Genomic DNA, 20,343 nt, shown 5'->3' on the forward strand with positions numbered 1-20,343 from the left:
TAGAGCCCCACGCAGCCCCTGCCTCTCTTCTCCTGGCTCAGTCGCTCATTACTGCGTGCATCTCCATGTACAAGAAAACACTCAAATGCTGTGGTCATTCATCTCTGAAAGCTTATAATGAGCTTATCAGGAAAGAACTATAAATATATATCTTGTACCCCTCCTGCATTGGGAGATGCTTCCTCAGGCCATGAATAATTAGGTTGGCCCACCTAAGCTAATTACAAGCTGTCTCATCATTCAAAATACCCTCTGGGTAACATTGTTAGGACTCTCTTACCAGGTTAATGGGTTCTCTGTACTCTGAATATTAGGTTGACCTTTTACCATCCTGACCAAACACGCACTGTATGGGACCTTTTGCCATGCCAATTTGTGGCTCGTTTGCTATTAAGAGCATCATCTTTCCTCTTCTTTGCATGGTGAGCTCAGAGGGAGAGGGCAAAGCTTGTCTTGATCAGGCACTTTGGATTCCGTCCATCAGCCCAACAGTGCAACTGTAAAAAACTTCTTTGAGAGTCTTCTGAATTGCAAGGTGGAAGCAAGCAAGTCCTTAATGTCCTCGGTTGCGTTTAGAGCCGCTGCAAAATTTGATCGCTTGTGCTTCTGATGTGATTACCTTTCAAATCTGCTCAGTGTTGTCTGGCAAACTTAACCCACCCGCTTATCTTCAAGAAAACAAATGTACTAGTTATTGCCTACTAGAAAATGCGAGTTGAGCTGTGTGGTTTTTTTTTTTTTCAGTGGGCTTGCTGAGATTTTGTTTTGACAGATTGAGCTGTGTTTCACTTTGCTTTCATTTTTCACCCTGTCAAAAGAATTTTTAGTGCATTTTTTTTTCTTTCCCCTGCCTCTTGCTGTCTGTATGGATCAGTGCAATGAAGCAGTAACTCCATCTCCTCTGCATTGCTGGCTTGCAGCTTCTCATGATGCGGAGGCCTGAGCCAAACCTTCCCGATGGGAAACTCGGGTCAAGCCTTGGCCATCTCAGTAGACAGCATCTTGTGCCGTGGGCAGGACATGCAGGAGAGCTGGTAGGGCCAGATGAGCCTCCAAGGAGGGGGAACATCTTAAGCCATCTGAAAATTTTTTCTTTATTTTTCACTTGACTTGTGCTTTGTTTCTTCCGACCTGCCCCGGGGAGCGTACCTTTAGCTGGATCATCTCTGCTGCTCGGGGTCAGCTGTACAAATGTTGCTGTGCCTCGGTGTTGCAGAGGATGTGGGCCGGTTGCTGTTCCCAGCTGCAGAAGCTGGTTGTTTGAAGTTGGTATGTGCGAGGGTTTAGGGGTTTGACTTCCATTCCTACTCTCGGCTGAATTACGCCGCTTCACGAGCCCGTATTGCAGTTACCGTATTAATCTAGGGAGTCTTCATGTGTTTGTTTGGATGCGTTGCCTTTACTGGAAGAAAGCAGCTGTTTAACTAAATCAATTAGAAAATGATAGGGTTTACATCAAGTTCACTTTAATATTGGCACAGTTAAGCTGACCTGGCACTGCAAGGTTTAGTGGGAAGTGAATGTCTGAGCCACATTGATTTAAGCAAGGAAGCTGAAATCAGGCTTAAGTGTACCATCTTCACGACAGCAGTTTCTGAATAGCCTCGTTAATGGAGTCTTAGGAGAATCGAGCACGGGAGATGGTGTAAATCCGTTAGTGAAGGTGCAGTCCCTGTCCCTGGGGAGCCTCTGCTCCAAGGAGAGCACAAGTACAGTAACACGTGCAGCTGCCAGCACTGCAGCACGTGTGTTGCTTGACAACAAGATGTGCCAGATCCCTCCTGTGCTCAGGGCAGTCTGGGTGTCATATCTACATCTCAGTTTGTTCTTTTGATCAGGCAAAAGCCCCACGTTTGTGCAGAGTGTGTGCATGGTGCTTTCCCTAGCCATAGAGGCTGCGGGTCCCTGCCACGCTCCCTGCAGCAGCAGGCGTGTCCGGTCCCTGTTGGGTCGGTGCTGGGGTTGTAGTGGCGCTTTGCTCCCGTGTCCCTCACTTCCCTGGGATATGTTCTCTGGGGACCAGCTACTGCTTCTCTGCCCACGAGGAACTGAAGTGATGACGATCACATATGAAATCCCTAAGTACCTTTTTTCTTTTTTCTCTTCTAAGCATGAATTACTTTTTTTCTGATGCAGTTTCCCTTGTTTTATGGGCTGTATGTGCCATTCTTGCCTGCTTAATGCTTCATTTCTTGAAACCCTTGAGTTCAGTTGCAATGCAGTGACCAGCAGGCCTGGCTATATTGTCAAGTCTTCCAAATTCTCCCTCGGTCTCTCGAGGTGTACTTAGGACAAGCAGAGATTTATTTGTGTAACTGGTCAAATGGAGATTAGTGTAAATAAAATACATGTATGTGCTCCTCTCTGCCTCCCCCAATGCCAGGTCAAGGCTGGCTTATTTTTTCTGGGTCCTCCCATTGTCAGAACCTCTTGGGGATCTGAGCCCTGGTCCACTTGCTGTCAGTAGTAGTTTACTTTGCTTCTCAGTGAATTCTCCAAGTTTGCAGACCTCCCCCAAGGCTATCGTATGACAGCATCCTTCACATGATGGGTCGGGGGGGGGGGGGGGGGGGGGGGGGATAAATTCCACTTTCTTGTAGTCCAAACATATAGCCCTTTCAATTATGCTTGAGTGAAGTGTTCAAAGGATGCAAATCCTTAGAAGTTGGCTCAGGTGTCTCTTCTTCCCCCCGCTACTCCCTACCCTCTGTGGTGCTTTATCGTAGTGGTGGGGTGAATTTGCCATTCCCTGTATGAAACAGAGGGAGAACAACAGGGAGAAACCCAACGAGGGTTATACTAAGACAATACTTCTGGCTCAGGTGGTCCTCGAGCCCCAACCTCTGCCAGGTGGGTGCTCTTCTGTGGAAGCATTTGTCCTCTTCTAGCACTCCTCCCAAAGCAGTCGCTGCTGCTGTTCCTCAAGATGGGACTATGGAGTAGGTGGACCTGTGGACTGACAGACTATGGCCTTTCTTCATAGACTGAATGAAGCCAACGCCTTGAAGGAAGGCAGTTCAGTGTGTAAGTGACACCAGCTCTGTTAGAGCTCTCTGAATGGTTACAGGCCAGTCCTGACCCTGAAGTGTGCCCAGGCAATTCCCCTCTCAGATGTCCCTGCAGCTTGGGACCAGCATGATAGTTATGCCTGGATCTGCTGCGTGAGGTGCTTTGGGCAGGGCCCGAGGAGAGGCTGAAGTGCAGCGCTGGAGGGGAGTAATTCATCTACCAGAAGGTCTCTGCCTTCAAGAGATGGATATTCAATGGCACATGCCACTCCTGGAGCTGAGTATCCTGGTCCTCTCCTGTCCCTGTAAGTTGCAACCACAACACTGTCCTTGAGCAGTGGGGCGATGCTGGAGAAGATGGCTTGCCGACTACATGTGAGGGCAGTGCTACATCCTCATCGCTCGGTGTGTCCGTGGCCAGGGTGCCTGCTGCGCAACTTTTGAAAACGTGATCATAGTTGCTATTGTCACCTGGACTTTCCAGGTCCAATTCTCTTTCAGTTGTTGGTTGAGAGATTGGCTATCAGAATTCCCTTCCTCGGTACTGGAGAGAGATTGTAAATGGAAGAAGGGTGGTGTTAACAGTGGAAAAGAGCTTTTCCGTTCCACTCCTCCCCTGTGAATGTAAAATGCTTCATTCTGCCTAGAGTTTAGCTACAGGTTACATTTAAAGTGTTTGTTGAAGCTGAAAGTGGTTACACTGGTAGCTTAAAAGAAATAAAAGCAGTGACTTGAGACGGGAAGATAGGAGACAAAGCGGCAGCGGGGTTGTAACTGACTTATTTATTGCAGCCTTGAGAGCAAGAAGTATTACAGAGGACAAAATTCCTATAATGTTTATATAAGGCTGTAAGAAATTGATTACAGCTCAGATATGTTTTGTTGCATGCTGCTGGGAGGAATCATAAAAGTAACGCAACAAAGTTTTGAACATCGTGTTACTGCTGGTCTGTTTGAAAGCCTCATTTGCCACAATGAAAACCTTTAATTTGTTCTTCTTGCCAACTCCAGTTGTGTTCGCTTCCAACTTCTGTGCGTTGCTGCTTGCAGGATTCAGATCCTTCAGGCTGCAGTCCTTCGGGGATGAATCGTTACTTCTGTTCTCAGTCATTTTAAACAAAAAAAAAAAAAAAAAAAAGAGTTCAGGATTTTGCAGAAGTGCGTTTCCCCCCAGAAGTGTTTTCTTATAGTTGTTATTTGTAAGGCAGGACTTGTCCTCTTCTGTCACGCTAAGAGCTTTGGAAAAGCTTTTACCACTGTTCTTCCCAATTTGTCCCACTTAATACCATCATCCCATGGGACCATGCAGGGCTTGGTGCACCAGCACAAGGTGCCCAGCAGCGGCACTGGGAGGGGGCAGCATTCCTGCAGCCCTCCTGCCCTGGTGGGACCAAGCCCTGGACTTGCATTGCCTGGAGGATGTTGGGGGTCCTCAGCAATGGCTTGGGCCCCTGGCCACCCCTCTTCTCGCAGCTTTGGAGCAAGTACAAGTAACAGATCTTGTAAAGACTCATTTGGGTTTTGGCATTTAAGACATTTTACAGCCAGAAATTCTTCTCTCCTCTCGCTGTCCCCCCACCTGCCCAAGGCAGTGTGTAATAAATCTCAGTGTTTCTGAGCATCCATAAGCCACCGCTGGTAAATGAAGTTACTTTCACCTGTTTACTTTCTAATGCTCTCTTTCAGTGAATGTGCATTAAATTGTTTTTCAGTTGGATCTTCTCTAAAGCAATGGCATCTTATGTCCCTTCAGGAACTGCAAGCAGCAGTAGGATGAAAGCCATAAAAATAAAACACATGGGTTGCTTGTGCCTAGCAAGACTAAAGACTAAAACCAGCAATAAAAGAGACACAGGACTGCTGTCTTCCTCTCTGCCACCTTGCAAGGTCCCTGGTGCCGCTCTGTAGGGCTGCTGGAAGGGGTGGTGGAGCAGTTAGGGATGGGTTGCACTGGTGATGCCGAGCAATTTGGGGCAGAGACTGCCTGGCAGTTACCCTGGATTTGAGCTCATACCTGAGAACAATGCCCCATCTTCACTTTTGTAGGTAACTTAGAGAAGACTGTAGATGCTCATTTAGCCTTTGTTTGCCAAAGATTTGTTTGCAGAATGGACACGGTGGTTTAAGAGGTTGTGAAACCCATCTGCTGTTTGCTAGGGCTGTTTTAAATGAGAAGTGGGGGCGGGGGGAGCTGAGAGTGCTGACAGACTGTTTCAGCCCAGGTAAAACGGGTTTGGTCCAAACTGTTAGTCACCACTTGGGTTTGTGAGTTGCTGCAGCTGTTTTTAGGCACACATCTGCCTGTGTTCTTATGTTACCTCAAGGAGAAGTCCAGTAAGCTGGACGCAGGATTGCTGAGCTGCACGAAAGCAACTCTAAAATTATTAACCTGCTAATTTTAAGCCATTGCATTACTCTGTCACTTGCATCAATGAAAGCAGCACTTGCCACTTACTTTCTAGCACATGTCTGTGACAGGAGCAATGGAGAGAAGGATTTTAATTGCCATTTCTAGTTTCACTGATGATAGAGAATGGAAGGAGCCTGGATCTGACATTCTCCAAGCAATCATCCCACCAGATATCACAGAAAATGATAACAGAGAGCAAAGTGCCAAATCCCATTCAGTCTGTTCCTACCAAGAAGGAAAATCGATGGAAACACATCTAAAATAGCGATGACTGGGGAGAGCGGGCAAAATAATACAGCACTCGAATGAAAGGGCTCAATTCTGTTTGTTTTGACATTAAAAGAATGGAGTTGAATGAGAATGTGTGCGCTGTTGGTTTCAGCACATCTGGCCGTTCACATGAAAGTGAGGTGCAGTCTTAAGTTGAGGGATCTTGAATAAGAGGATAATTCATTTGAAACTTCTCGAACAGTAAAAAGGTGGTGCTATGGAAGGACTGAGATTTTCACGAATCACTGTCTATAAAGTTAGATTTCTGAGTTTATTAGATACCAGGAAAAGTGTCTTGACATTTGTTGTTTATAATAATAAATTATTATCATTATTACTACTACTACTACTGTTAAACGCTGAGTATCTTTGAGCCTTCACTGGCTGTAGAGGGAACTGCAAGATGTTCAGCACATCTAATATTTCCAGTGTACAAGTTCCAACCATAGATTTGAGTGCCTGGCACCTCTAGTAAACATCTTGATTCATGTAATGTAAGCTTAGGACAACAAAATTAGAATCAGATGATTTCCTCCCCCCCCATTTCTGTCCTAAGCCAAATGGTTTACTGTGGAATACAGCTGAATTACTTGCTTTATCTCAGAAAACAAATACGCCTGTGTTCCTCTCTTGGACTGAAGTTTTCCTTAACTCTGTGTTCTGGCCTAGCAATACTTTACCTTCTCCCTTGATCTTTTTGATTTTTCTCGGAGCATGTGCCGTTATAACGATCTCGAGTTCAGCCTTCACTAGTCGCTGCCAGAATTGTCCTTTCCATGCCATGAGGAGCCTGCCGCATAGGCAGTGGAGATATACTGATAAATTCTTTGCTTTTGTGTTAAGGTTTTTTGTTTTGTTTTTATATAGTATGTATCATTTCCCATTGGAAACCGCTTTTATTGTACGGTTGGAAAAACCCTCTTACTTGGCATGGGGAAAGGAAGCAGGGTTTAAAAGGAAAGAAAAAAAATACTTAATCTGTAGCATTTCATTTAATAAGCAGTATTTTGGGGTTCCTTTTGTTACGTGCTACCTTTTGAACTCTGTAAACCAGCATGCAAATCTAATTCACAATAGCGTCACTGTGTTAAGCTGCACAAGTAAACACTTTAAATGGGAGGAAGCACCTGCGTATCGCTATTGTCTCTCTTCTCCCATTAGCAAAAGTCTCTGGGCTGGCTCCGTTCAAGCCAAGCCTTCCAGTAAGTGGAAATCCACAGGCAGCGGTAGGCAGAAAGCAAACCTCACTGGAGGAGTGAGTGTGTGTCGAAGGACAGCCGGTCATGGAGGGGAGCGTGGGTGTGCGTGTAGGCACCCGCACACGGGTGGGCTACCAAGCGCTTGCACATCTCCTCGGCTTGGGCCACGAAAGAGCGGGTTGTCAGGATTGCAGAAGTCGGCAAGGTAGGTTCAAGCAAGGTTTGCTGTACCTGAAGCTGTTGGTGGGGCTGAGGAGGCTGATGGACCCTGAGGGCTACGGTGCTCTCAAGGTACATAATGCTCTGAACTTATTGCTATCGTACTGCTCGTTGGGTTTGTGTAACCGGATGTTTGACTTAATTGCTTTCTCGTAGAGTTTATACATTTCTTACAGACCAGCACCGCTCCTTGGTGAGGAACTGGTTAAGGCATCATGGTTATAGATTTAACCTGTAAGAAGTTTACAAGACAAGCTTTAAAGCTGGAAAAGCTGGCTTGTATAGAAGAGCCTTAAAGGCTAAAATCTCTTTAGTTTACCCAAGACGGGTCAGGAGGTGACTTACCATGATCTAAAAGTATCTGCAAACAGATGATCTTTGCTGGTAGAGAACTTCTTTTGATCTAGGAAACAAAAGTCTAAAAAAGTTCAGCAGCTTGAAGCTGAATTTGGATAAGTTCAACTTAGAAAATACTAGGATGGATTTTTCTGTCTCCAGTGCTACGTCAATACTGTGGTCTGTGCCTAATGAGAAGTTGTGGGCAGCGCAGAAATCACTGGATAAAGTGCTTAGTGTTGTATAGGAGATCTTGTTAGAGTAGTGCCACTTCTGGATTTCTAGGTTTTCAATCTCTACATGTTAGAGATATTTGATATCGTAGTACCTGGGGAGTTGGAACTACATCTCAATTTATTGAGTGTTCGTTTCTTGGAGTTTGAGATGCCTTTGGTGAGATGCTAGTAATTATTTTATTAATCCTTCTAACATCAGTTTCCATTTAGGAGAAATTGTCTTTGTGCCCTCTAGTGGAAAAACTATTTATTTGAAGGCTTCCAAATTGGGTGAAGTTATTGCAAAAAAGTGGAATTTGTGAGAAAGGCCATCGAGGAGCAGAGCAAGGCTGGAGAGATGAGGGGTCGCAAGAGGCAGACGTGCTCTGTGCTTCCTCTGCTTTAGTCCTTAAAAACTGTAATGCTGATTACATACCCAGGCGTGTAACTTTTTCAAATAGGGGGGTAAGGGAGTGCGAATAGAGAAGGAAGAGATTATCCAATACTGATGTCAGCTGGGCTTGGTGAAATTATTCTAGATGGCTTGAGGAAAACATGGTCTCAGCAAGCTCTGAGCCATTGGTGATTGCTGTCCATGTTCCCCAGGGGTGTGGTGGGGAGGGAAGAGGAGCAGAGCAAAGCCCGCTCCAGACCTGCAGTGGGAGGCAAAGGGAAAACCCAAAAAATGAAGGATCAGAGAATCTGACCCTGATTCCTCGAAAAAGTTCCAGAGTAATTTGTGAACAGCAGAGAGGAGGAAGACAATGGGGTCTAAAAGAAAAGCTAACTTAAAAAGGAAAAAAAAATAGGCAAATCTGTCCACCTTCCTTCTTTAATGGGATAACCTGTGAGTGCACGAGAGGGGCTGCTGATGTGACTGAGGCTTAGGAGCAGAATTTCAGATCCTCTTGCTGAACAGCAAAACCGAGCGGGCACCAGCATGATGAAGTATAGGGGAGAGGAGGGTGCGGTGGTGGCTCTGGAGGGAGCAGGAGCTGAATGACCGAATGCAAGAGGAGGAGCAGCAAGTAGGGTGGTACGTGGTGATGGGGGCTGTTGTGGATGACCAGCCCAAACAAGTCGACAGCATCCTGAGGTATGAGAAAAGGAGTCAAATCTCTCTCTGAGTCATCAGTACAGGGAATGTAATGTCTTTGTGCGTAAGACAAGGCTGATAATTGCTTCCCGCTGCAGTGCTGGGTGCTGGGCAGTGCGAGACAGGAGGGAAACGGTCACACTTGCAAGTCTGGAGATGAACCGCACAGATGGGAGGCTCGGCAAATGAGGCCGGAGAAGGAAAGCTGAAGGAATTGTATTTGGAAATACATGCCTGAGTGCAGGCAATACATTTTTCTGATGCATAAAAGATTTCTGTAAAAAGGATGATGATGAGCTTTTAGTACCCACTGGGGGAAAATACCTTTATTTGCCTGAAAAAAAAAAAATTCAAGGTGCATATTGGGGGAGAGTTTCTCACTAGGAGGGTAATGAAGCAATAGCAAAAGAAATTTTGAATCTGCTTCACTGGAAGATTTGCAGAACAGTTAAACCAGTGCCTCGCACGGATGGTGTGATTTCCCCCCCCCCCCCCCCCCCCGTTACCTTCTGTCCATCCGCCCACCACTTGAAGCCTATTTTACTCATTAACCCACCAAGCTGAACTTTTTATTTCTGTTGCTAGAGGTGCTTTCAGGGGCCGGGGGTCAAAACCAGTAGCAGTGTTGTAGGCTGTTACATGGCTTTGGGATATAAATTCTGCTCTCAGTGCAGTCATGAAAACTTCAAGCACAGATGTAGATCACAAGGAATTGCTGCTGTCCCGTACATTTTTTAACTTCCCTCTGTTTCTTTCTGGAGCCGCTCATTCGGGATGTTAGGAGAGCAACAGATGTGAATGCGACAGAGTCCCCACACCCCCCTCCCATCACTGTCATCTTCCCTTTCCTTGTGCTGGACTGTCAGTCTTGTTTATTTTGGTTTAAATTATAATTGCAAAAACTGTTACAACGCTGTTTATTTGTTGTGTGTCATGAGTCACTGTTTATGTTTGCTGCTGTTTGCATTGCCTCTCGTCTCCCTCTGTCTTACGCTCGCAGTCACAGCTCCCCTCTGAGCTCTCAGAGCCTCTTCTGTTTTGAGTCTACGATGCTCTGCGCTCCTGTGAACGCAGGGAAAAGCGAGCTGACAGTGAACATCCAGAATTAGGCTTTTTTCTTTTTCTTTTTTTTTCTTTTTTCTTCTCTCCTCCTCCTGGCATTTTGTAAGGGTCCTTGTTCAAATGAAAAGATTCCTTGGAGACTCCTTCCCTGAGATCTCTGTGCTTAATTAGTCTCTATCTTACTTCTGCCAGACAGTGAGATCGATACTGCTTTTTCTGGCTTGCAAATTTCAGGGAAGGGGGGGCAAATCATGTTATAAGGGCCTTTTTTGAAGTGACTGGGATGCCCGTGCACAGTTCCATCTTCTGCTGGCGTACTGGCAGGCGTTAATCCCTTCACATGCACTTGTCAGTGGGGTGGACAGTCGGGCGTCCTGCATGAGACGTGCAGTAAAGATTTTGAGGGGCTTTGCTCTCACTGTCTCAGCACAGCAGCAAGTTGGTTTTCTTTGCCATGCCTCAGGTTTTTTGGTATGTAAAATGGAGATGAAGCTGTAACATCCAGGCCTAGCTCCCCTGCCACGGCTCCAGCCATCACCCCTGGCTGTTGAAGCACTTCCACCATCACTTGCTAGGTTTATTTTTGGTCCGGGATAATGTTTTGCGATGCATCAAAGCTTTGCATGTCCAGATCACTAAAGCAACCAGTCCTGACGCCTTTTTTTATATCAGTTGTCTCTTGAGATAGCTAAAGCCCAAGAAGCTCGCAGGTGCTCAGCGTTTCAGCCCGAAGGTGAGCAGAAGTTGTTCAAATGCTACACGTCTCTGCCCAGTGGCACACGGCATAAGGAAAGGACCGCGACCTTGGTGGCTGGCAGCCCAGTGCAAGGGACGGCCATCGCAACTGGCTTGCCCCAGGACTGCCCAAGAGAGACTGACTTGTGCCTCAGTTTCCCTACTAAAGCAAAGGGGTCAGTGACTCTTGCAGAGCGCTTTGAGCTCTGTGGGTTAGAAATGCTGGGTAAGAGCTTGTTCTCAGCTGGAGAATCCCACTGACTCTTCATGGATTTCTCCTGGTTCTGTAGACTAAAATAAGAGCAAAACTCTTCCTCGCGAGCCATTTTAGGAGGCTAAATGGTCTCAAAGGGTTTGCTTTGAAGCTTACAGGCTTGGTGTCTGCTGCTCACACCACCAGCACAATTTCTGTCCGAAGCAAAGGCAAATACCCAGACGCTCTAGGTTGGGGTATCTGACCCAAGGCCACAGCGTGGCCCCAGTTGGAAGGAGCTGCTGGTCTATCAGGAATGGGGGTTGACCAAACCAACCTCTGGGAGGGGTTGTGGGTGCTCTGGGTGGATGGGGAAGGGGCTCCCCCAGTTCTTGTGGCCTTGGGCAATCCCTCGTGCTTCCCCTTCTTGCTCCTGGTAAAGTGCCATTGTTGCTAGCCAAGAAAATCGTACAGCTCCTTATCTTTGAAATCTGAAAGGTAACGTCTTGCAAGTCGCTCCATATATTTATCAAGGAGAAACAGGCAATTTATTTGTGTCAGCTTAATAGAGCTTCGGCTTACAGAGCTTTATGTGGGAGAATTAACAACGGGTCCGAAGCTGTCTCAGGTCAGCCACCAGCTCAGCAAATGTTTGACTGTGAATCCACTGTAAAATAGCTCCAAGCTTCTTATGCCTCAGCAGCCTTGATAGAGAGCAGGCAGGTTTTCAGGTATAAAATGTCCATTTTAACTCTTAAAATGTTCTCAGGTGGCCCACAGAATGTAAATTTTTACCCTATTTGTAGTGCAAAACCTTTTAATTTCCTCTAGTTTATAAATCTCTAGTTTGGTACTTGAGTGTCTGTAAAAAAAGCTCATCTTTTAGTGGATAGCAGTCAGTGTCAGAGGAAACGGGGAATAGATGGCGTGTTTTAAATGGTCTCAGTTCCAGCGACCGGAATGTATAATTTAAGTCACTTATATTTAATCATCCTTTAAACACTGAATTTCAGCCTCTGCTGCTTGACTCGCAGCAAGCTGACAGCTTTTTAATGACACTATGATAACACTTGAAATTTCCTTAAGCTGCTGTACGCTGCCACGTGGCTCTTTACTGCGTGTGTTGGTGCTGCAGCCACAGCCAACTGTCTGAGCCAGGCTGGAGCTGGGTGCTGGGGCTGGGCTCTGCTTCGCCTCCCCCAGCACCAATTTTGGGAGTCTCAATTGTTTTACCTTCTTACGGAGCTGTAACGTCTGCTGTAAATACCACAACAAATGTAACAGCTGCTGAGGGCGGGATTATGGATCTGGGGTCCATGTATAACAGCTAAACATATTCCAGCAATTCAGCAGGTTGAAAAATAAAGCGGATAAAGCTGTGTGCATTGTACTCCGGATCCATGCGGTGGGGATGTTTCATGCTGAGTGAGGTTGTGCCTGGTTCAGACTGGGGTCCAATGCCTGGAAGTGGAAAGCTTCGATTTCATAGAATCACAGAATGGTTTGGGTTGGAAGGGACCTCAAAGCCCATCCAGTTCCAACCCCCTGCCATGGGCAGGGACACCCTTCCACTAGCCCAGGTTGCCCAAAGCCCCATCCAACCTGGCCTGGAACACTTCCAGGGATGGGGCATCCACAGCTTCTCTGGGCAACCTGTGCCAGGGCCTCACCATCCTCACAGGGAAGAATTTCTTCCTAACATCCAATCTAAATCTTCCCTCTTTCAATTTAAAACTATTACCCCTCATCCTATCACTACATGCCAATGTAAACCCAGCTTGTCCCTCTCCAGCTTTCAAATGCATTTCCTGCGTTTCAGCACGGAAAAGCTGCGATGAGGGATGCAGCTGGTCCCGATCCTGCCTGGGGAGCGGACCAGCAGTGTCCCCGGGGGCTTGCGGGAGCCCACTGGCTGCATCCAAGCGCGTGGGGCTGTCAGAGCTTTCCTCGGTCTGTTGGTGATGTGCACACAGGACACTAACTATTCACTGCAGCAACAGTGTGCGTGATTTAAATCTGCATTTTATACGGGTGTGTGTATATGTGTGCATACGTATATGCATATATAAATAGATGTATAAAGAAGATTGTAAGCATTTTTAAAAAAGCAGATGAGAAGCCCTGTATGTGTTTAGGATCGTGTGGGATCCTGGTCCCTGGCTGCCTCCCCTCCGCCTGCTCCCTTGCCTCTGCCCCCACCGGCAGTCTGACTGTGGATGAAATAATTTCATGCAATTCTTGCTCTCGGTGACTGGTTGATGGCATTAGTGGAATTTCATCCATAAAAAATACAAATGGGTTGCTGGGGAGTAAGCCTCAGCAGAAGAGGTTAGCAGCAAAGGGAACGCATGCACTGTCCATGTAACGCAGAAGTTGGTCATCTTTATTTGAAATTGCACATTGGGAAGGCATTATAACAGACTTTGCCTACATGGAAATAGGTAGTTTTTGTTGTGCCTAGCAGTCAAATGATATAATCTTAAATTAGAAGCTGCCACTTCTATTTAGAATAAAAGTTGCTTTTTTGTATATGTATGAGAATATTAGCGTTTCAAGCCTGCTGAGCTCTACCGAACGTGCAGTGGATTTGCAAAGGAGCCCATTAGTGCTTGAGGAGGTTAACAGCAAGGAGGGGGCAGCGGGGAGGAATGTCTTAATGAGACAGGGTGAAGAGTTGACATGAGGACACAGAGCGCTTGGAGCCACCTTCTGCTGTGAGAAGAATCCGGCTGCTGCTGGAGGAGCAGCAAATTCCCGTAGCGGGCAGCTTGGCGGTCCTGTCGCCGCGAGGAGGAGGAGGAGGAGTAGGTTTCCAAACCGCCTCTCCAAGACTCTCCTGCAGAGTTGGAGGTGGCTTGAATGTGGATGAGGAGATGATGGAGGAGCTTTGGTCCTTTCCTGCCCGCAGCCACCCTGCGATCCTCCACGTCGTCCCCGGTGCCCCGGGATGGCCCCCGGCCGTCAGAGCGTGTTGCAGGGCTGCATCCTCAGCAGCAAGGCTGATGGGTCGGGGCTGCGCTGTCCCAGCACGAGCCGGTCTGGAGGGACCTGCTGGGGCGTAGCAGCTAAATGCATCTGGTAGAGGGGTGCAGGGGTTCATTTTTTATTACGATTTCTTAAATTTAGAAGTGTTTCAGTTCCTGAGGTGGCTCAGAGTTGGCAGGAACTGGCAGGCAATGTTGTGTTGGCTTTCAGTGGGAGTTTCTCCTCAAAAACTGGGGGATGGGGCATGGAAACCCGATAGAAATGTTAAGGTTTGGGGAGGAAGATCTTACAGTGGAACAAGGATCCTTTCGTCTGTGCACTTACAGCTCTCCAGATTGTGTTTAATTTTTTATATTATTATTTTAAAGACAGAGCACTTTGTAGTGACAGGAAGAACTAAAGGAATAATTGGGAATTTATTCTGTGCATGTCACCTTGTTTCATATTATTGAAGTAATGGCAGAGAGCTCATAATTTCCTTGAATTTATTCACTGCTTAGAATTACTCACAGCATAAATTTCTGGGAAGAAAAAAAACACAACTAAATGTTCATGTGAGTTGTGAGATGAGCTCCAAAAAAAAAAAACCCAAAAAACAAAACCATTTAGCTTTAGTGCCCCTTCCTCCTAAGATTTAAGGCAATGGTAACTTTGAAGGGTCTTTTAGCTCTAGGATTTTTCCAGTTTTGTAATGTAAAGGTTCAATTTTTTTGTTCCCTAGGCAAAAATTATGATCTAAAAGCCTTTTACTTAATAAAAGTGCATATTTCTACTGTGACTCTAGGACCTGAGGGTTTGGGGGTTTTTTGGTGGGGTTTTTTTGGGTTTTTTTGGGGGGGGGGGGTGGGTTGGAGGGTTGTGGGGGTTTTTTGTTGGTTTTTTGTTGGTTGGTTGGTGGTTTTTTTTTTGTTTTTTTTTTTTTTTTTTAGAAAACCATCAGATATGTGTGAAAATCATCAGCCTTGGCAGCATTGAAGTCGTTAAGGAGAAGTTCAGTGCTGTATGTGCTCAGAACTGAGTGTATTGGAACTGGGTAGGTTGCAGCAGTCTGGCGTGCAGAACAGCATGGCTTTTTTAAAGCTCCTAGTACAAGCGCATACAATTACGTTTTAAAGTTTATTTTCTGCTGCACTTGATAAAACTTTATTCATTACAACGATTAACTTTTTAAAGGCAAAATCCTGGAGAATTGCAAGCAGCTTCTTTGGCAAAACACAGATTTTGCTCTTGGCCAAGCTGTTGATGCCAGCACTGTAAATGCAGGTACCTGGAGATGCGCTGTGCACCTCTGCCGTTCGGGGTGCCCGGGAGTTTTGCATTTTCCTGGCTCAGGTGACAAATGCCCAGCTCCGGGTGGCCGTGTCACCATTGCAGCGTGGGCTGTCCTTTCGGGTGGCTCTGAGCTGTGCTGCGGTTTTGTTTTTTTGAGAAAGCTATAAGCCGTGGAAAACAGGAGCTGATAAAGAAGGGGCCTCAACCGTATCTTACAGTAAAAGCAGTTTGGCTCTGTTCTCTTTTTCACTCTTAATGGTCTGAAAACTCAGGCCTGGCGAGCGGCGTACTCTGAAGGATGATGCTCGCTTTACCAAGCGCAGAGGTCTTGAGTCCACACACATGGGGTGGGCTGGCCTTTCCATCCAGTATGGACCAGTAGGAGACCAAAGCCATTCTGGTGGAGACTGGCATGTCCTCTTGGGCTACTTTGCTGGGCCTTTGTAAGGAAAGACCCAATTTCAATTGAAAGTCTTTCAGTTTCATGGGTTTTGAGTGCTGGACGTTGACCCCTCCCTGCTCTGTGGTGAAGCCTGAGGCTGCCTGGTCCCTCCAGATCTTCCATCCCCATTGCTGCCCCTGGGAGAGGTGTGTGGCTTCTGCTCAGCTGTCACCTCCATGGCTCAGCTCCATCAGCCTCCAGGCCAACGTGCTCTGGCCCAATTTGCTCTTTGGGCAGTTTAACGTGTACTAAAATTCAGAGTAAAAGGAACGAGCCTGACTATCGCCGCTGTTGTGAACACCAGGGGAGACCTGGTGAAGCTGATGGCTTCTGCCTGGGGCCCTGAGGTTGGGGTACTGGTAACACTGGTCTTCAGTTGTTTACCTTCAGTGTGACTGGGTTGCTTCTACACCCCCCAGAGTCCCAACTCAATTAAAAGGGCATATTTGCAGATGGTAAGACGTGGGGAAATGGCATCATTTACAAGGCAGATATGCTAAAAGTGGATATTTCTGTAGCTGGATGTGCAAGTCTGCGTGCCAGCTCTGCCCTGGCCTGCCGGTGGGGATGCCAGCCGCCGTGCAGGCACCCGCCGGAGCCTTGGTCCCCGTCCCAGCTGTCTGGCCAGATTGGCACCGGCGTCTTGCATAAATACTATGTTTATTAGAAGTCAGCTGATTGAGGATTTTCACCTGAGGTGTGACATGGACATTTCGTGGCGATCCTGCTGTGAAATGGGCAAAGCGAGCCCTCCGACCGGGAGAGCGGCCGCCGTCCAGCCCAGCGTGGGTTTCCGTGCTGGAGTGCAGGCAACATAAGGAAGCTACATGGAAATTAGATCGGATTCTGGTGCAAGATTTCTGGCAACCTCCGACTCTGGGAAAGTGGCAGTCCCTGAACCAAATGTGCGCTTACAGCTGCAGGAAAGCAGCCTGCTGTTTTCATCCTTCTGTCCACTTATTTCCTTTTCCGACCTATAAGATTTCATGTCTCGGCTCCAGCAGCTTTGATTATGTTGCCGGCACTGTTTGGATACTGGAGAAGACTTTTTTTGACAGTCACTTGGGAGCTGTTCCTTATTTGCCTAAGTTCTGGGTTTACAGTGATGCAAGCACTATTTAGCAGCTCTGATAGAGGTCAAGGCCCTGTTGTCTTAGGTATTGTAAAAATGCCTTGTAAAAGGCTGTACGTTATCCAAATGCACTACGGGCAAGACAAGCAAAAGAAGGACTAAGCCAGGGCTTCACAGCTGCTCCTTATAGATGGGAAACTGAGGCACAATCAAACATGCAAGTGTGTTTTGCCAGCACCTGAAATGGGACCCATACCTCCTGTGTTTTCCTCCAAATAGACTTTTTGTTTCTACGGGTTGATTTAGAGTCAGTTGCTGAAACAGGCTACGGCTGTGTGCAATTTGCTCGCTGCTTTATCCCCTTTCGAGTTGAAATGCTTTGAAACGGATCCAGGATAAAGCTCATCCACTGCTGGGACATCTCTAATCTGCTTTCAGGGAAGCTTTTTTTTTTTTTTTTTTCTTTCTTCTTCCCCCTGAAACCTGGCCGGGGAGGAACCAGGAGCATGCTCAGTGTCCCACACCCAGGTACGAAGCAGAGGAGTGCCTGCGATCACACCCTCTGTCTCTGGCTGGCTGGGGATCCCAAAACGGAGTGAGTGAGAGAAGGAGGCAGGTAAGGAGCGCTGAGCATGGGCTTGAACGGCGTAACTGAATCCCAGGGCAGGTTTTTTCTTCTCCCTACGACGCAAGGAAGAGGCTTGAGTAAGAGTGAATGAGTCTAAAAGGAGTTTCTCAAGGTGCACCCCTCGGGCGGCTGCTGCGCTCGCTGCGGCGGCTCTTTGTTCGCTCCCTCTCCCGAGCCCATCCTTCGGAGCCATCTTGAGAGCTCGGGTTGATTTGGTTTATTTCTAATTAAGTTCCTGGTCTGCTGGCTGTCGGGGCAGGGTTGCCCATCAGTCAGCCCGGCTTGCGGCGCATGTCTGCATGCTCGGTGCCAGTATCAGCTTTGGCTCCAGCTTATATTTTTGGAAATTAAGTTTACAAGCTGCAAGTCTTACCAAGAAAAGCTGTTGGGTAATTTTTTTCTTTAAAAAAAACAACAAACCCCCCCAAAGTAACCCTAAGTCCTCTTCAATTTTTTGCTTCTCTGAAAATAGTAAAATTCTTACCCTGGTTGTTGTTAGGTGGCTGCTGGAAAGGGCGATGCTATAACCCTCTCCCCGTGTAGCTAAGAAGTTGTGTGTATTCTTTGCTGCATTAATACCCTGGATATTTATGTTACAGTTGTTTCCTTGCCATGATCTCTACTTATAGATCATTGTTGTTATAGTTTTTAAATGATTTGAGCTCTAATAAATAAGTAGTTTGTTCTATTTCACATCAACAAGCCAAAATAATAACTTGGATCTTTCAGGATATAAATTCCCATTATTTCTTAAGGTATTGTTTGCTTTTACTATTAAAGTTGTTTACAAGAAATTGTTTTTGAGTAATATATTGTTCACTTGTGTATTTTGAAAGAATAACAATAAAACATTATTGTGCCCCTGATTTCCCTTTGAAAAGGCAAAGTAACCCTCCAAGCACAGTTGCTTTCCGTGCTGTAATGGTTATGTGCTCTTTACCATTGTGTTCCTTAAATAAAAAGCACAAGATGATCCTGCCTTACAGAAACCAAACAATTGTTTTTATAAACAGTCTATGCTCTGGTATCTGTTGCAAATAACTAGATTCTTGTTTATAATTGTATCTTCTTAATGAGAATTCAAGTTGTCTGATACTTCCGTGTTTTTTGGAACTAATTGTACCATGATTTTAAAAAGCACTTTATGTAATTGAGAGTCATTAACTTCTGATACAATGTGATGTAAATGGAGGAAGTCCGTATTTGAAGGGCTCTCACGGTACAGATTGTCCCAGCGAGGATCGCTCTGGACATGCGTTTGGTGAATTCCGAAATTCAAAGCCTCCTGTTGCTTGGTGCAGAGGTATGCACCAGCCTGTCTGTGGGCATAGCTCATGAAATTGGGAGGACCTGTGGTTCCTAGAGCTAAGCATAGGCTTAAATACCTTATTGAACTCAGCCTTAACTTGTTCTCCCTTATTACCTACACCTGCATGTGCTGGAGATGGCCGAGGGGCCATTGTGGGGGTGGTTGGGTAGAGTTTGCTCTTTGCTTTGAAGAGCTGGTGATAAATGTTAAAGCCCCCCACGCCCAATCAGCTTGTCGGGCAATGCAAATGATTCCCTGGTGACTGATGGGAAGGGAGAAGGTTGGCATTTATAGCTCTGACCGAAGCTGCAGGAGACTGCTCCTGAATGCATAGGGAACGTTTGCAAGACGAGCTTGTCAGGGCAGCGTCCTCGGCAATGCTGCGGGACCGGGGGCAACGTGAACCAAAGCACCCACCTCTGGGGAGAGGAGAGGGCGTGCGTAGCAGGTGCCACGAGGTGAGCGAGAGAGCCAGAGGTGTAAATCCTCCTCAAACAGTTGCAGATGCTGGAAACTTTGCTGTAGGCGCTTGAGCCGCAGCGGCGCGGTGAGAGGGTGCTGGGGAGAGGGGTGGGTGCTGAGCCCACTTCAGTGCTGCTGCTGCCCTGCCTGCCCCTCGCCTCGGGCAGGAATGCGGCAGGAAAGTTGTTTTTCTCCGTCAGACAGAAGGGGCTGATGTATTTTCATGTCCGAACCTTACTGCCAGGTGTGCTGCTGAGCTTCAAAGGGATTAACCCATCCTAGAAACACCGACTGCTATTGTTTCCTGCCTGTGCCCTCTGCGCCTCCCCAGCAGCATCTTTGGGATAGTCTGTGGGTGACAAAAGCACTTGGGCTGGGCACGGACCGGTGTCCCTGCGAGGATCCCCGGGCTGTGGTCAGGGTGCTTGGCTGTGCTGCTGTGGTGTGGACGTGCCTCTCCTGAGTTTCTCTCCGTGCTTGACTGATGGTGGGAGTTCAGGGGAAACTTTGGGTTGTCTCGTTCAACCATCCCAGTTATGTGCTTTGTAAGGAAGGAGAGGATCTGCGTTTACTTCTTTCTTTCTCCCTTGAAGTAATGCTGCCGGAGCCCAGAGGCTTTACCTTCTCTGTGTAGGATCTGACAGCAAGGCTCCAGGGACGCGTCCCTGTTGTGTAACGCTCAGGGCTCTCTCTGGTTTCCGCAGGCAGTCGGGACCCCCACCCCCCCCCCCACCCCGCTATGTCCGCACACCACAGCGGAGGATTTCAGGCCCGGGACGTGGGCTGCCCAGCTCCTCTTAGGCTCAGCCCCACGCAGTCTCCAGGGAGAGCCTTTGAGAAGAGCAAGCTGCTTTCTCTTGCTGCTCACTATCTCCTGAGGCGTTATCCATCTCCAAAACTATTTGTCCATGAATGAGATTAACGGTAAAGCAAAGCCCAGCAATAAATGGCCCTCCAAAATTGCGCAGTTTTAGTTTTTTGATCTCACTGCCTTTTGTCTCTGGGCTGTTCTGACCTACTCATGTCAAGAGAGCAAAGAATCTGTGAGAATCTGATAAATTTGTACAGCCCCTGCACAGTCTAGGAGGAGGTCTGATTTGATCTGACGTTTACTAATCTGCCAAGACTTTCAGTGATTTGTTTTCACACCGAGTTGAGTTTCATATGCCATGAAGAAATGGCTAAATATATTGTGTTGGTAACAGCGGCAAGTATGAAGCTGAGGTTTTTTGGTATTCATGCACTTGAAAATTCATTTCTGCTTGCTTTTTATGGGGATTTATTCCTTTTGCTAATTGTCAGGTTGCTAATTTCATTCACCTGGTGAAGTGCTGGCAGAGTATTTCCTGTGAATTATATGAGGATTTTTGTTTGGTTTAGTCTTGCATTGCATTCATATCTTCCGAAGTCTGTCGCCTTAGCGCCAGTTG

At 46.9% G+C, this 20,343-nt stretch overlaps 1 protein-coding gene across 26 annotated transcripts in view; it reads left to right on the plus strand.

Annotated features, from left to right (window-relative positions):
* Positions 1-20,343, plus strand: part of MAGI1 (membrane associated guanylate kinase, WW and PDZ domain containing 1) — a 352,095-nt gene that overhangs the window by 42,178 nt on the left and 289,574 nt on the right. Inside the window, exon 1 of one of the 26 annotated variants that reach the window (XM_054838033.1) lies at positions 6,879-7,092. The exons of the other annotated variants lie outside the window; for them this stretch is intronic. Coding sequence (XP_054694008.1) covers positions 6,972-7,092 — 121 coding nt within the window. The 5' untranslated portion in view covers positions 6,879-6,971. Of the gene's footprint in view, positions 1-6,878; positions 7,093-20,343 lie in introns of those variants that run through there. 26 annotated transcript variants of the gene reach the window in all.

This window comes from Grus americana, chromosome 11 (assembly GCF_028858705.1).
Source record: "Grus americana isolate bGruAme1 chromosome 11, bGruAme1.mat, whole genome shotgun sequence".
NCBI lineage: Eukaryota > Metazoa > Chordata > Aves > Gruiformes > Gruidae > Grus > Grus americana.